The following is a 14,558-nucleotide window of genomic DNA, read 5'->3' as shown; positions in this document are numbered from 1 at the left end:
CTAGCATTCAGCTCCTTTTGCCCTGTGCAAAAAATGGTGTATTGTTCCATGCTCCAGGTATTCGTTGGCAACACACTGGCTTCTGGAAGCTAAGTAGCCATGTATTGAAGACTTGTCCAGCCCAAGAAGGCTTAAAGATCAAATAAATCTGAAAAGAGAAAGCAGGAAGTTGCACATCAACAGTTAGCAGCTGGACATCAAACTTAGGAGGTTCAATGTCCACCTCATTGCAGTTTTTTTTTTCAATCTGAGGGCATGCACACTGTATTTCTCTGCAAATGTAAACAATTGTTTCAGAACTTGTGTCTGCACATAAGCACACTGTAAACAAATTGTTTTTCTCTTTTGTTTATTTCCCCACTATCTAGTGCACTTTTCTCTTTTTTGCTGACGTGTAAGTGGCTACCCTGAAGACCACAATTGGGCTACATATTCAATAATTCCATGGACACTCTGGTATTATGTAGTTTCAGGCAGAGATGGGGGGAAAAAACTTGGTTTTTCCCCCCATCTCTGCCTGAAACTACATAATACTGAGAATTAAATGCACAAAAAATGGGGAAGGGTGTGCCTTTAGCATCTTCACTGTCATTCCTGTTTTAAAGTTTGGAGGATGCTCAACCTATCAGATGCATAAGATGGACAATGGAAATTACTGGTCTATTTACTGTATTTTTTGCACCATAAGACACACCTTTTCCCCTCCAAAATGTGGGTGGGGAAGTCAGTGTGTCTAATGGTGTGAATGCAGCAATTTCGTCGCTGCTGGCCCCGTGGGGGGGAGCGTCGCAAGGGTCCGGGTGAGCCTTCCAGGACCCTTGCGAGGCTTCCCCCACCCCCCCCATGGGGCCAGCACCGGCGAAATCGCCAGCTTCCAGGTGGGGGAAACGTCGCAAGGGTCCTGGAAGCTCATTCAGATCCTTGCGACACTCCTCCCACCCATGCACGGGCCAGCACTGGCAAAATTGCCAGGTTCTGGGAGTGTTTTGAGGCTTCCCAAGCCTCAAAACACTCCCAGAAACTGGTGATTTTACCCCCCCTGGCCCCATGGGGGGGAGCGTGGCAAGGGTCCAAGGGAGCCTCCCATGACCCTTGCCACCCTCCCCCCACCCCCCCCACGGGGCCAGCCCTGGCGAAATCACCAGGTTCTGGGAGTGTTTGGAAGCTTGATAAGCCTCCAAACACTCTCAGAAGCTGGTGATTTTAACCCCCCCAGCTCCATGGGGGATGGGGGGGAGGGTGGCAAGGGTCCAAGGGAGCCTCCCAGGACCCTTGCCAGGCTCCCCCCCCACGGGGATAGCGGGGGCAAAATCGGGAGCTTCCAGGACCTTTTCTGGTCCTGGAAAGGCTCAGAAAAGGTACTGGAAGCTGCCTATTTTGCCCGCTCTGTCGCCCGGGGGAGGCAGGGTGAGTCTCCAAAGGGTCCTAGGGTGTGTTCTAGGACCCTTTGGAGACTCACCCAGCCTCCCCCGGGGGCCAGAAGGGGCAAAATCGCCACCTTCTGGGGCTCTTTTGAGGCTTGGGAAGCCTCAGAAGAGCCCCAGAAGGTGGCGATTTTGCCCCCTCTGGCCCCCGAGGGAGGCAGGGTGAGTCTCCAAAGGGTCCTAGAACACACCCTAGGACTCTTTGGAGACTGACCCTGCCTCCCCTGGGGGCCAGAGGGGATGAAATTGCCACCTTTGGGGGCTCTTCTGAGGCTTGGGAAACTTCAGAAGAGCCCCAGAAGGTGGCGATTTCACCCCCTCTGGCCCCCGAGGGAGGCAGGGGGAGGCTCCAAAGGGTCCTGGAACACACCCTAGGACCCTAGGGTGTGTTCCATAAGATGGACCTCTCCATAAGGCTCACCAAATTTTAGGAGAAGAAAGCAGATAATTTTTTTCCTGTGTTCTTCTCCTAAAAATTTGGTGCGTCTTATGGAAAGGTGCGTCTTATGGAGCGAAAAATACGGTAACTTTAATGGAAACTTAGACCAAGCAGTTAAGTCACTACATCCCAGCCTGGTTTTTAATCAAAGAGCCTTGTATGCCTTTTGTACTCTTTTCAGTGTGGGCAATTTGTTGCTATTCATGGAAAGGGGGGGGGAATTTGAGGTAGGTTTGCCTCCCACAGAATGGTGTCCTACCCAATTATAGTTAAATAGAGACAGAGAAAGGGAGATGATACTGTAAATTAGACTTTCTCATTTAAAAAGGCATGTTTTTCCTGTCAACTGTTACTTCACATGATGTTTCTTAGCTCCATTTCATTGCAGCTCAGTTGTTCAAAGATACAGTTGAATAGTGTGGTAATTTGCCTCTGAGTCTAATCTCTGGCCATCTTTTTAAATGGTAGAGTAAAATTAAACACAGATTGTAAAAAGACCACAGTGGATCAAACAATCATGTTAATGACTGTTATCATGTGATTAACTACAGAGCTGGAGTGTAGCGAAGATCAGATTATGTCACCTGTGAGATTGCCATGTTCTGTCTCTTTATGGCGTATTTAATTAGTATGGTTCCATTTTATTGTAAGCCCCAGCAGAATTACTTTAGTGAAGAGAAATTGTCAGTACAGTCTCCTCTCCTTTTGTGCATCACCTTGACGATGCCAAAGTGTCATGGAGTATGGTCCACAGTGAACCTGTAAAATACAGACTTTTCTGATGGAAGTGGGAGTTGCACAATAACACTGCCCACGTTGACTATTTCAGGATTAGACATGGGCACAACACAAGGCGGAAACTGCTGTCAGAAGAGTCAAAGCAGGACAAGAAGTGAGTGAGAGAGGTTTTGTTTTAAAAATCACCCTTGAGTGGTGTTGTGTTTTATTGTTAGCCTATGCTGCAATTTAGGTGGCAGGCTAGCCCACTGAGTTATGTCTCTAGAGCCTCAGGCTAAGAGTTCAATTTCCCACTGTGCCTCTGCAGAGAAGGGCCAGTCTATCTGGCTGAGGGCAAGCTGCACAGTCCCAAGTTGAGCCCAGAAGAAGGGAATGGTAGACCACTTCTGAGTGGATAAAACACAGAGGTGAGGCAAGAGAGAGTTCAGTAATTCGGAAAAGAGCATAGAAAATAGGCAGAAGGCAACAGCAATCTGATTTGAGAGTGAGGTTTCAGGGAGCGCTTCCAGATATCCATACAGTACTAGGATGATCCAGTGCATCCCACCACATCCACCACCCAACACATTCCTTCCCCATATGTTCACATGAATATCAGTATGACCTACTAACATGCTCAAGGGGTACGTGTGTGGAACCCATAACAACCCAGAGTGACTATGGAAAGCACCACAGTATGGATGAGCCCATGTTTTATGTTGTTATGATCATTGTTTCATTTGTGTCTTGGCCATATGGGTGGTTAGATAGATAGATAGATAGATAGATAGATAGATAGATAGATAGATAGATAGATAGATAGATAGATAGATAGATAGATAGATAGATAGATAGATAGATAGATAGATAGATAGATAGATAGATAGATAGATAGATAGATAGATAGATAGATAGATAGATAGATAGATAGATATCAATGTGTGGGCCCCCATACTCTTCAGGAGACTAACCTAAGCAGCAGCAGAAATGCCACTGTGTGCTGTATTCTAGGGGAGGGTGGGCAAGGTACAGCCCTCCAAAGGTTGCTAGGCTGCAGCTCCCAACATTTCTCATCCTTAGATGTGCTAGCTAACGCTGCTGGGAGCTGTGGTCCAACAACTTCTGGACTTGGCCCACTCCTGTTCTAGGTTCTTAGAGTATGATCATGCATGGAAATAGATCTCATTTTGGAGGACTTGTGGAGCAGTCTAGTGCAATCTGTTTCCTTGTGATGACACAACATACGGGAAAATGTGCTCAAGCCTGTCCCCAGTCTTTGTCCAAACTGGGTCTTTTTGGCCCAGCTGTAGGGCTACTTTATTTTGTGGGGGGGGGGCTGGCTGGCGCAATTTCCTGGCAGATGGTAGGGTCACCTTAAGAAAGATCTCTCTCCCTAAAGTGACTCTGGTGCGATCAGGCGCACACCTTTCTGGACATCTGATTGCATCAGTAATTTTCCTTGCATGGAGCCAATCGTTGGTTGGCTTCTCTGATTTTTCTTTATTGCTTTCCTGGCACCTTAGGCGGGTAAAAAGAAGATGCTGGGTGTAGCTGTTCTCTGCTGTGTCTGCCATTATCCCAAGTGGCAGAATCAGCGGTCCTCCTGTTAGCAGCCACTACTCTTTATCATTTTAACTCTCTTCCCACATCTTAACCAAGGCAAAGATGGCCGCCATGCTCAGACGGCTGGTCCTGCCACTTTATTTATTTTGACTTCAAATCCCGGACAGATTGTATTTGTCTTCAGTGTGGAAGGGATTGTCACTCTCGTATTGGCTTTATCAGTCACGCTAGAGACTTTTCCCAAGACCTCTATTCAGAGCACATTACCATAGTCTCTCGAGACTGAAGGATGCCTACAAATCCCAGAAGCACGAGCCTGCACAAACAATGGAAAAGGAATGTGAGATCTGTAGTTGAAAACACCAGATGGATCAGAGGTTCTCAATGCTTTAGCTAACCAACAAGCACCAGTCCAGCAAACAATATCTATGGTTGCAATCCTGTAGTATCTGCACCCCTGTGAGTGAGTTTCATTGGCTTCGGTAGGACAATACACACTTTCCGTGGTTATTTTCAGATATACCTACTTAGGGTAATGTTTCTAGTTAGATGGATTCATGAGTTGATGCATTACGGAACAACCTTATACATGTTTGCCCAGAAGAAAGCCCTATTGAGTACACTGGGATTTACTTTCAGTTAAGTGTGTAATTGCAGCCTTGTTCTTACAGGGCAATGAGATAATGGCTCATGGTACAGCTGATATGTACTTGGTTTAAATGGCTTCTACATGATGAAATGTTTGCTTTGTAAAAAATGGCCACTTCAGTTTCTCAAGTGCCATCGAAACAGTCATTATGCAAGAGTCTTAAACATATTTGCACCCGTAATCAAACAGCTTCTCTTCCCAAGTATTATTTAATCTTCTGTTTTTGCCTCCAGTGTATGAGTTTAGCAGTAATTTTTTCAGGGGCCTTTCAGTTGTCAAGATTGGGCTATTTTTTTTTTTTTAAAATAGAGATTGCTTTGAGTGGATAAAAGGGAAAAAACAAGGACTGTGAGTTTAGAGTACTTAAGGCGCTAACAGCTTTTGGTTCCAATCAGGCATATATACTAAGTTGGCACTATGCGTGTTGACATAGCGATGGGTCACTATGCCCTGATCCATACTGCTCTGGTGAATCCTGAGTAAAACAGCCCTATTCGGTCCTTAAAATCCATATTGATTAGTCATGGTAAAAGGGAAGTCTTTTACAGTCCATTGTTATTCCATTAACCTCTTATATTTCAAAGATGATTAGTGGGGGGGAAGAGTCCCCACTATCAGTAGAGGTCTTAAACACAAAACAGTGATGATAGAGAGGTATGTTACATAACAGCACTGATGTTACCTGTCTGTCATGGGTTTGGAGGGAAAGTTCCATCCTATGGGGAGTGGAAGGCGGGACATCAGGAGGAGGGGCTGTACTGTATAAATATGTGATGCCTGTGTGGTGAAGAGGAGATGCTGAGACAGACTGTGAGACACTGGGTTGGGACGAAGCAGCAGCTGGGGAAGAAGAAGCTGTTGTGGGAGTCTGTGTGTCTGACAGGGTACTACTGTGGGTCAGAGTACCACCCTGATAGGTTCAGGGGTCTGTTGGTTAGCCAGAACTGATGGGTTCAGGGTCTGTGCTTTAAGTTAAAGGTTCTAGGTGAACCAAACTGTATGCTTGTGTGTGTGAGAATAAGCCACGTTACTTTATTTTATTCACCTGATTGTTTTATTTACCCTGTTTGTATTTAAAATAAACCTTATTCTTTTATTGTTTAAAAATCCATCCCTGGTCTGTGTGACTTATTATAGGGAATGGTTGGTGGCAGCTTAGTGTAACTGTGTGACATATCCCAGTAGGTCTGGGTTTGTCACATTGATTGGTGTCCAGCGTGTGGGATACGACTGGTCCAGTTGTCCAGCGGTCCAGCAAAGCCTTGGCAAGTGTGCCCAGAGCAAGGGGGGTCTAGTCAGGGACAGTCTGAGGCGCGTAGGTAATCTTCTAGGTGTACCTCACGGGGAGGTGCACTAGTGGAAGAACGTGCCAACTGGGGAGACTTAGATTAAGGTGCTCTGAGGCAGCCTAGTTTTGGCGGGAAAACGCTGAGGCAAAACTGCGTAGCAACAGCGAGCTAGCTTGCCAGCTGAGAGGCCCAGCAGAGGGGGGTAGGCTCTGACTCGATACTGTTGCAATTTAAGTGCTGAAGAACAGCAGCAATCTCTGGGGAGAGCTGGTTCTGAGGCAAAAAGGAAAAAAAAAAAAAAAAGTGGTCGTTTTATTTTGAGGCTTGACTTTTTAAAGCAGCCTGTTCTGAGGGGGGGTATGCCCTTGACTCGAAGCCAGATGGCAGAAATGAGTGAAGTGAAAGACCCCCAGATTGACCAAGGTTCTGAGGATGAATTTGGCTCAGTGCAAGGTGACAGCACAGGAGAGCAAGACCCAGAACTCAGAAAATTGATCCTAGCCCAACAGCATGAACTGAGGGTGAGGGAAATGGAGGAAAGGTTAGAGAGAGCGAGAATGGAGAGGGAAGAAAGAATGGAGAGAGAGAGAATGGCGTTTGAATTAAGAAAACTGGAACTGATGAACCAGAACAATAATAATAATAGGGATTCTGAGGGAGGCCAACTGTCTAAGGCTGACCTGAAGAAATTCCCTGTGTACCACAAGGGAGATTGTCCTGAGGTGTTCTTTTCCTTAGTGGAAAGAGCGTTTGTGGACTTCTCAGTGAGGGAAACTGAGAAGATGACCATCATGCGATCTTTAATCAGTGGTAGCCTGGCTGAGGTTTATGCCGAGATGCCTGAGGAATTGATGAAAGATTTTGCAGAGTTTAAAAAACTGGTGTTTGCAAGACATGGGATAAATGCAGAGCAGCTGAGACAAAGGTTCAGGTCCCTCACTAAAAAACCAGAACAGACTTTTACCCAAGTGGGGGCCCAATTGGTGAGGCTGCTTGAGAAATGGCTATCGCAGGAGGGAATAGAGACCTATGAGCAGCTTAAAGACTTGATAGCCCTGGAACAGTTCTATTCAGTCCTGCAGGGGGAATTGAAATTCCAGGTGAGGGAAAGGAAACCGAAATCTGTGGCAGCAGCCGCAGAGATCGCAGATTTTATCTCCCAAATAAGAAAGCCCTTGGGTGAGGGGAAATCTGTAGGTAAACCCAAAGAAACCTACAGCAAGTACTCTCAGGGACCAGGGAAAAGCCAGCAAGGGGGAGGGGCCCATGGTGAAGGGAAGCCCTCAGACATGAAACCAAGACCTCAGATTTTGGAGGGAAAACCAAAACAAGATGAGAGAGAATCAAAATATACCAGAAAATGCTATTTCTGTCAGGGAAAGGGTCATCTAATCTCAGAGTGTGAGAAATTAAAGCAGCTAAAAGGAATGGTGCCTCAGAATTCTAGTGGGACCAAGCCAAAAGCTGTGTTCTGTGTCCAGAAAGAGCAAAGCTCATTGTCACAGAGGGAGCCTGTTGCCATGACTACTCAGTCTGGAACAGCTACCTATGCTGATCAGGCTGAGGAAAATGGTCCTCTTCTGGAGGTAAAGCGCTGCTTGCTGGTAAAAACAGATTCTCGGTTGTTTGAGACAGCCGGGGTGGACGTAGGAATACTTGACCGTCAGTATAGGGGGCTGCGGGACACTTGTTCCCAGGTAACCCTGTGCCATCCAGATATTATTCCTAGGGAGTTTATAATCCCAAATGAGAGCATGAAGGTGGCAGGGATTGAGGGGCAGATAATCTCTCTGCCAGTAGCAGAGGTACCTGTCAACTTTCAAGGCTGGAGGGGAGATTGGCGGATAGCGATTTCATCGACTCTGCCAGCAGCCGTGCTCGTGGGAAATGACCTGGCTGAACATGTGAAACGGGTGCTAGTGATTACACGCTCACAAGCCACCACAGGGACAGTTCAGGGGGGTAATGATGAGCCAGAGACGGAAGCAGGTGGGGGAAGTTCAGAAGCTGTGGTGGAAACCTTAACCACAGACAGCAGATTTGGACAGGAGCAAAAGGCAGACGCCACTCTCCAAAAGTGTTTTGAACAGGTGACTGACGCCCAACTAACACCTGAAACCCCAGTGAGATTTCTGGAGAAAAAGGGGATTTTATATAGAGAAACCCTGAGAAATATCTCAAAAGGGGGAGATGGGATCAGAAGTCAGCTAGTGGTACCTGAAAAGTATCGCCCCATGATCTTACAAAGGGGTCACTCTGACATGTCTGCTGCACACTTAGGGGTGAAAGGGCCCCTTGATTTGATCAAACAAATTTGGGAGCAGGTCACCCAGGATGACCCACAAGACGTTGTGACTTACATAGACACCTTGATGAATGACCTAAAGCGAAATCTAGAGCTGGCAGCAGAAAACCTGCAAGCTCAGAAGGTCAGACAGAAAACATGGTATGACCACAAAGCTAGAGAGAGGCACTTTGACCCAGGGGAGGAAGTGCTTTGGCTTAGGCCCTGCAGAGAGAACAAACTGCAGCTCAAATGGGCAGGACCATATAGGGTCATTTCCAAGATGTCAGACCTGAACTACCTAATAGAGCAAGAGGAGAACCAAGCAAGGAGGGTGGTTCACGTGAATGCCCTAAAACCCTACTACAGAGGGGAACAGAGGGTTTTATTCGCGATAAAAGCAGCTGAGAGTGAGGAAGCTGAATTACCCTTCTGGGAGGGTAGAGGGGAAGTAAAATACAACCCAGAGGAGGTAAAGATCAGTCCTGCACTCACCCAAGACCAGCAGCAAGAATTAAAAATGCTGCTTAATAAATATCAACAGGTATTTTCCAACAAGCCGGGGATAGTGAAGGGAGTGATGCATCGGATCCACACAGGGGATGCACCCCCGCAGGCAGTATCCCCATACCGAGTAACGGGACCCTATAGGGACAAGGTGCGGAAGGAGCTGGACGAAATGCTGAGGGAGAACATAATCGTCCCCTCTTCTAGCCCTTGGTCCTCTCCAATAGTCCTTGTGGACAAGCCTGATGGGAGCATTAGGTTTTGTGTTGATTACAGGAAGTTAAACCGTGTAACCACTCCTGATGCCTACCCAATGCCCAGGCTAGACAACCTGATTGAAACCATAGGGGGTTGTCGGTTCATCTCATCATTGGACCTGGTAAAGGGATATTGGCAATTAAGAATTGATCCCAGGGATCAAGAAAAAACTGCCTTTTGCAGCCCTTTTGGTCTCTATGAATTTCGAGTCCTGAGCTTTGGTCTCAGAAATGCACCAGCCACATTCCAAAGGCTGATGGACCAGACCTTGGCAGGGCTCAGTGACTTTACAGTAGCCTACATTGACGACATAGGGATCTTCAGTAATACCTGGGAAGATCACCTGATACACCTGGAGTTAGTGCTGCAGAGGTTAAGTGCAGCAGGGCTAACAGTAAAGGCCAGCAAGTGTCAGCTGGGTAGCCCAGAAATAAAATACTTGGGTCACATGGTAGGGGGAGGAATGATAAAACCCCTGGAGGCCAAAATAGAAGCTGTTCGTGATTGGCCTAGACCCAACACCAAGAAAAAGGTCAAATCATTTCTTGGGTTGGTGGGCTACTACAGAAAGTTCATCCCAAGGTTTAGCGAGATTGCGGCTCCGCTGACCGATCTGACGAGGAAGACGGCTGATGACCGCATCCCGTGGACCAGCGACTGTGAGGCGGCGTTCCAGAGGTTGAAGGAGGCGTTAATCAACTATCCTGTCCTGCGTGCTCCAGACTTCGACCGGGAGTTTATCATCTACACCGATGCGTCTAACAGCGGGGTAGGAGCAGTTCTGTGCCAAGAGGATGAGAATGGTGACCAGCATCCAGTGTCCTACCTGAGTAGGAAACTTCAAAAAGGTGAGAGACATTTGGCAACCGTGGAGAAGGAGTGTTTGGCCATAGTCTACGCGATCCAGAAGGCCAAGCCTTACATCTGGGGAAGACATTTTATTCTGTGTACTGACCATTCACCATTGCAATGGTTAAAGACGATGAAAACCCACAATAGCAAACTTATGAGGTGGGCTTTGAACTTACAGGACTATGACTTTGAAGTGAAGGTGGTCAGAGGGTCAGTGAACTGTGTTGCTGACGCCTTATCAAGAAGACCTGAAGACTGAAGACGGCGAAAGAACATGGACTATATGTATATAATGAAAACAAAAAGTTAAAATGTACCTGGTTTTGAATTTGGTTGGTATTAATAAAGGTAAATTGATGTACTGTATATGGTAAAATGTTTAAATGCATATTTGCTATGGTTAACTTGGAGTGTAAGTATATGTAAGTATTATATGGTATGTATAAATGTTGTTGTGTATTTTATGCAGGTTGTTTTTTTTGGTGAAAAGCACTTTTAGCTTTCCCCCTACAAAACAACTTTTAAAGAGGGGAGGTGTTACATAACAGCACTGATGTTACCTGTCTGTCATGGGTTTGGAGGGAAAGTTCCATCCTATGGGGAGTGGAAGGCGGGACATCAGGAGGAGGGGCTGTACTGTATAAATATGTGATGCCTGTGTGGTGAAGAGGAGATGCTGAGACAGACTGTGAGACACTGGGTTGGGACGAAGCAGCAGCTGGGGAAGAAGAAGCTGTTGTGGGAGTCTGTGTGTCTGACAGGGTACTACTGTGGGTCAGAGTACCACCCTGATAGGTTCAGGGGTCTGTTGGTTAGCCAGAACTGATGGGTTCAGGGTCTGTGCTTTAAGTTAAAGGTTCTAGGTGAACCAAACTGTATGCTTGTGTGTGTGAGAATAAGCCACGTTACTTTATTTTATTCACCTGATTGTTTTATTTACCCTGTTTGTATTTAAAATAAACCTTATTCTTTTATTGTTTAAAAATCCATCCCTGGTCTGTGTGACTTATTATAGGGAATGGTTGGTGGCAGCTTAGTGTAACTGTGTGACATATCCCAGTAGGTCTACCTCTTTCTCAGTCCACACAAGCTACTATTTGCCCAACTGCGGTCTACACCATAGATGAGAAGCCTGTCCCTTAAAAGAGAGGTTGTCAACCCCTGGTCCGTGGCCCGGTGCCGGTCCGTGGCCTGAGCTGGATTGGGACGCAGAGACAGACTTCCCATGCCCCCTGTACACACTCCCCTCCCCACAGGTGCTTTGTACACACATGCACGTGCCAGCACCTGCATGAGCACTCCCCCACTCCTTCACGCATGCGCCCGAGCACCTGCGCGAAGGGGTGGGCGCATGGGCATGCAGGCACTCTGCACATGTGCAAAGGGGTGGGGAAGCACTTATGACAGTGATGGTGTATGCGCGCTTCCCCACCGCTTCGCGCAGAGCGCACCCACACAAGCCCGGGGGGGTGCCCCGCCTTCTTCAGAGGCTCAGCCAGTCCACAGTCCCAAAAAGGTTGGGGACCGTTGCCTTAGAAGACATTAGACTGCAGCTACGGGTGTTCAGTCAGCAACATCTTATGCCCTGAGATTTCGAGGACCGAAGTCTGAGACCAGCGAGCAGACCCTTGTGATATCACAGAAAGCAGACACTTAAGCAACAATTGCAAACCATATCTGTGTGACAGGCAGACAATGCAAAGACTGTATGATGAATTCAGAAGTCAACATGGAAATTCCACCTGCTGTTGCTGAGTACATAAGATAATGAAAAAGACTATACAGTAGTGCTCCTGAGCATGTCTACATGACATATCCTGAAGCCATGATACTGAACTCCAAAATATGGGACTGCCAGGTCTGCAATATGCTGGTGCCTAACTCCCCTCAGTCCCCAGTCAGTGATCACACAGCAGTTACTGGTAAGCTGCAGCAATTGCACGATCAGAAGCAGCAAAACATATTGTGATTCGTTGTGTTGATTTGTTAAACGTTTCCACTAGCAGTGGGCAAATGTCACTATGATGAGAGATAGAGAGAAACTAGTATATTGCAGATAAATTCGCATGTGAAACGTTACCCACATCTGTGTTATCTTTTGGCTGCTTTGTTTTCTCTTGTGGTGATAACTCTTTTCCCTTTTTTAATGACTTGTAAATGTCCAGGGATGATGAGAGTTGGTCAGGGATGGGGAACCTGCTCTCGTCATTCGAAGTCTCTTCCATACCCAGGATGCTCAGGGATACTGGGAGTTGTAATCCACCACCATCTGCAGGATCTCCAAACTTGTTCCAGACAAAGGAAAGGGGGAAGAGGAATGCCTGGAGGCTACATTGCACATAAATGGCCGCTGGGCAGTTAATTCTCAGGGTCTGAACTACACAGGTGTAAAATACATACTGGTCTTTTCAGTACAGCACTAGCTAATGATGCTTTTGAAATGTTCTCGCTTAAAGGAACCAGTCAGGCCTTTCAGTTATTTGTGCAACATAGGCACAAATTATTTATTTTTTTACTTTTGTTTCCTCTCTACCCTTCAGTATTGCCAGATGTTGTTTGTGAGGTAGGGTCTGAATAGCATTACTCAGCAAAGACATCACAAAGGAACACTGCTCCAAGCTTTTTCCATTCATTATTACCGTCTTCTTTATTTAGTTCCACACTCCTAGACCGAGTTCTGCTTGCATCTGTAGCTAAACAGCTGTTAGGTATTAAATTTTAGTGTGTTTTCTATAGATTCATGGAGGGGAATAATTCATTTTTGAAAAAGAGAGAAGGAAACAGCACAGAATAAAGAATAAAAATACAATCCAGCAGTTCTTTGCTTGACAATAATTAATGAAGGGTGCGTTCTCTAAGTATTTCTTAGCTAAAATAATCCATATGACTGAAGGGCTTCATTACTTCCAAGATTGGGAGCGTTTTTTTTAAATAGCATGGCTTCAACAAGAGGATACTTCATGGAAATTACTCTATATGTAAAGTCTAAGATTGGAATACAATAGGAAAGTTTCTGGTTTACATAATAACACTTGGAATTATAGGCACATGTAATCCATTCTCGATTTTAAAGCTAAAATTATATACAGTATGTAGCTGTGTATTCATGAGGGCCATTGATTTCAGTGAAAGTGTTGCATGCCTAGTTATTAGCAATACGACCACTGCCTAAAAACATTTTTGGATGCACTTGAATTATTATAATAGCATTTTCAATGGGTTATCAGCTTGTTATGTTGTGCCAGTAGATTGTTTAATAGAAGGCTGTTTAAGGAACGCCTCTTGAAGATGATTGTTGAAGTGCTCTTAATAATGGGAAATTACGTTTTCTACTTTTAGTAAAATCATACACAAGGACATGCTTTCTCAACTCCACCATACTGTTCATTATCTTGGAACTGCTTTTGTTTTAATTGGTATTTCCACCCAGTTTCATTTCCACTTCACAGAAAAAAAAATCTGTAGTAGGTCTGTAGTTGGGGGGGGGCAGGCGGGGAGGCACAATCTGCAAAGACCTCTGACTCAGACCAGGTTCCCTTGTAGGAATTTGTGTTAATTATATTAACAAGTTTGGAGCTTGGAAGTAACTGTTTATTCAGGAGTAAATAAGAGTTGCAGCAAAAGTAATGTATCAGGTAGTTACAAAGTTCCTTTTGGGGTTTAATGATTAAGATTTTCTATTTACGGACCCTTGTTAACACCACCTGTGTGGGGATATTTATATTCATATACGAATACCCCTATCTATAGCCAAGACCCATACTGAAAGGTTTAAATTGAAAGAAAGAACATTTTGATTAACCACTCAGAAGAACATGTTGCCTTGGAAGGTGACACAAGGAGCCTCGTGGCTAAGTAGTTAAACTGCAGTATTACAGCCAAAACTCTGCTTATGTCCCAGATTCAATCCCAGATAGCTGGCTCAAGGTTCACTCAGTCTTCCATCCTTCTGAAGTCGGTAAATTGAGTACCCATCTTGCTGGGGGCAAGGGCAATGTGTAGACTGCATAATTAAATTGTAAACTACTCAGAAAGTGCATGAAGAACTATGGGGTGGCATATAAACAACACACCTTGCTTTCAATGGAAGATTTGAAGTAAAAGTTTGGATGGCCACCTGCCAAAATGCTTTAGGTCCAGACTTTTTGATTTGCCAGATTTTTGTACATTGTGTTGTTGTTCTTCTTGTTCTTGTTCTTGTTCTTGTTCTTGTTCTTGTTCTTGTTCTTGTTCTTGTTCTTGTTCTTGTTCTTGTTCTTGTTCTTGTTCTTGTTGTTCTTCTTCTTCTTCTTCTTCTTCTTCTTCTTCTTCTTCTTCTTCTTCTTCTTCTTCTTATTATTATTATTATTATTATTATTATTATTATTTATTATTATTATTATTATTATTATTATTATTATTATTATTATTATTATAGTTCAGGATAAGACAAGACAAACCTAAACTTCAGTTAAAATAAAGAAAAGCCCATATATCTCACATATATGTTCGCAAGTATATTGATAACTATCATAGAGAAACCTTATCATCGGTCATTAGATATGTGCCCTTTTTTTCCTCCAAGAATTCTCCAGGC

The 14,558-nt window shown here is 45.1% G+C and overlaps 2 protein-coding genes across 3 annotated transcripts in view; both read left to right on the top strand.

Annotated features, from left to right (window-relative positions):
* The window catches only part of LOC144587786 (uncharacterized), a 133,795-nt gene extending 122,826 nt beyond the window's left edge, over positions 1-10,969 (top strand). The window contains exon 2 of the mRNA XM_078389051.1: positions 6,386-10,969. Within this exon, the coding sequence (XP_078245177.1) occupies positions 6,441-10,241 (3,801 nt within the window). The 5' untranslated portion in view covers positions 6,386-6,440 and the 3' untranslated portion in view covers positions 10,242-10,969. The remainder of the gene's footprint in view (positions 1-6,385) is intronic.
* SCHIP1 (schwannomin interacting protein 1) overlaps positions 1-14,558 on the top strand; it is a 525,056-nt gene that overhangs the window by 82,068 nt on the left and 428,430 nt on the right. The window lies entirely within an intron of this gene.

This window comes from Pogona vitticeps, chromosome 3, assembly GCF_051106095.1.
Source record: "Pogona vitticeps strain Pit_001003342236 chromosome 3, PviZW2.1, whole genome shotgun sequence".
Taxonomy (NCBI): Eukaryota; Metazoa; Chordata; class Lepidosauria; order Squamata; family Agamidae; genus Pogona; species Pogona vitticeps.
The sequence above is the reverse complement of the archived record's forward strand: the minus strand, read 5'-3'. Positions and strand labels throughout refer to the sequence as shown.